Below are 2,044 nucleotides of genomic sequence, written 5' to 3' on the forward strand. Positions count from 1 at the left end.
ACACACACACACATACACACCAGGCACTGAGTAAGCGGAGAGAGACTCAGTGCTACCAGTCTCTCTTCACTCGTCCCCTGCTTAAAACCAACAGAAATGTAATCTGTGATCATTATAAGATTGTTTTACCCAGTCAGATTAAATTCTTATGGGTCATTCCATGCACTTCAGCAACACCAAGCCCTCAGTCCACATCAGTTTGGTGTTGAAACGTCAGTTCATGAAACCTGGCAGAAAGCGCCACTCCTAACACTGAGTTCTGAAGTTTGAACTAAATATCTAAAGATAATTCACAACATGGATTCATGTAAATATTTGTTTTATAGTAATCAAATTAATAAACTACGGCTAGAAATTATGTGGTGCTACATATCTTACTAAAATCTAGCTTTGGAACTGAAAAACCCACTTTTAACATATTCTGAGTGCATTTTGTACTGGGACAGCATCCCTCTTCCATTAGTGCAGGCTGTATTGGGACAGAGTAAGGACGTGATGCTGAGCATGTGGACTTACGTTGCTTGCTAGACGACGCAGGGGTTTGGCCACTCGCCCATGCTGTCTCTCCAAGATGAGGTTGACAAACCTGGAGACACACACAAACACAAACCCTCGAATAAAGTCTTTGAAATTATTTAATATTTCAATCATTTCTTTATAGGAACATAACTTCCATGCCTTGTGTGATGCACAGTGAAGAACCCCTCCAACACACACACACACACGCGCACACACTCACCTCGTTAGGGCCATGCCATACAGGAGAACTAGATCATCTCCCTCCATGTTCCCGGTTCCGTCCAACACTTGACACCGGACAAGGTTCGCTGTGCTTTCCACTGCCACCGGGGTCGTGTGGCCGAACCTGGGGCCAACCCATCACAAGAGGCGCTCACACACTCTATCTTACAAGTGGTTACCAGGCTACAAGCACCATGGCAACCAAGACATCATACCTAATGTGTTTTCATTCTGCTAACGAAACTAAAACCGCACGCCAGTTAGCCATCTAGATAGATGACAGACAGACAGACAGACAGACAGACAGATAGATAGATAGATAGATAGATAGATAGATGACAGACAGACAGACAGACAGACAGATAGATAGATGACAGACAGACAGACAGATAGATAGATAGATAGATAGATAGATAGATAGATAGATAGATAGATAGATAGATAGATAGATAGATAGATAGATGACAGACAGACAGACAGACAACATTAGGCAGGCTGTAATGAGCGCATGCAGACACTGCCTTTAGGCGTAACCCTGTGTGCGTGGTACCGTCGTGCCGTGTGTCCGGTACCGACCACCGGTACCGACCACCGGTACCGACGCCTCACCTCCCTTTCCACGCGGATATTCTGTGCAGCGCGTGGGTCCGTAGCGCGAGATCTTTCGAATACAGGTAGTCCAGCACGTGGTCCCACTCGGCTTTGTTCATCCACGCGACTACGTGCCGCGTCTTCCCCGCAGGCTTGCGCTTCATGTCTGATACCGGACCCGCACCGACGCTAACCGACACAAACGCGAGGGGTTACCGGGAAACTGGCCCGAGCGAAAGGCAACAACCGGGACGCCACATCTGCACCACGTCCGGTTGCACGACGTGTTAAAGCGTCCCCTGGAAAACGCGACTGTCAATTAGAGTTCCACATAGAGAACAAAAACGTCCACAGCCGAGCTGATGCTTAGCGACTATGTTTAGAAGGTTTATCTACTTCCACACTGCAAGAGGTCATGATCACTTTAACGGATAATTACGACTTAAATCTTAAACCATCTCAGATCAGATGATTAACCGATTCTAGATCGTAGTGTAGCGTCACGTGTTGTAGCGGGGGGGGGGGGGGGGGGGGGTTCTCCACGCGCTGCTGCTGGCTTTGAATCAGACATCTAAACTCATAACCAGGCCTGGCTAAACTCAGTCTAAACTCAGGCTAAACTCAGGCTAAACCCATAACCAGGGCCTAATGCCACCCGCCACTTTAGCTGGGGGTAATGGACTGGGAAGGAATACAGCACTGTAGTCCCACT

At 47.7% G+C, this 2,044-nt stretch overlaps 1 protein-coding gene across 1 annotated transcript in view; it reads right to left on the bottom strand.

Moving 5' to 3' along the window:
* The window catches only part of las1l (LAS1 like ribosome biogenesis factor), a 13,085-nt gene extending 11,456 nt beyond the window's left edge, over positions 1-1,629 (bottom strand). The window contains exons 1-3 of the mRNA XM_027030036.2: positions 1,351-1,629; positions 740-865; positions 517-586 (exon numbers count right to left, since the gene is read on the bottom strand). Of these exons, the coding sequence (XP_026885837.2) occupies positions 517-586; positions 740-865; positions 1,351-1,496 (342 nt within the window). The 5' untranslated portion in view covers positions 1,497-1,629. The remainder of the gene's footprint in view (positions 1-516; positions 587-739; positions 866-1,350) is intronic.
* Positions 1,630-2,044: the final 415 nt, after the last annotated feature.

The sequence above is a fragment of the Electrophorus electricus genome, chromosome 6, assembly GCF_013358815.1.
Source record: "Electrophorus electricus isolate fEleEle1 chromosome 6, fEleEle1.pri, whole genome shotgun sequence".
In the NCBI taxonomy this organism is placed as follows: Eukaryota; Metazoa; Chordata; class Actinopteri; order Gymnotiformes; family Gymnotidae; genus Electrophorus; species Electrophorus electricus.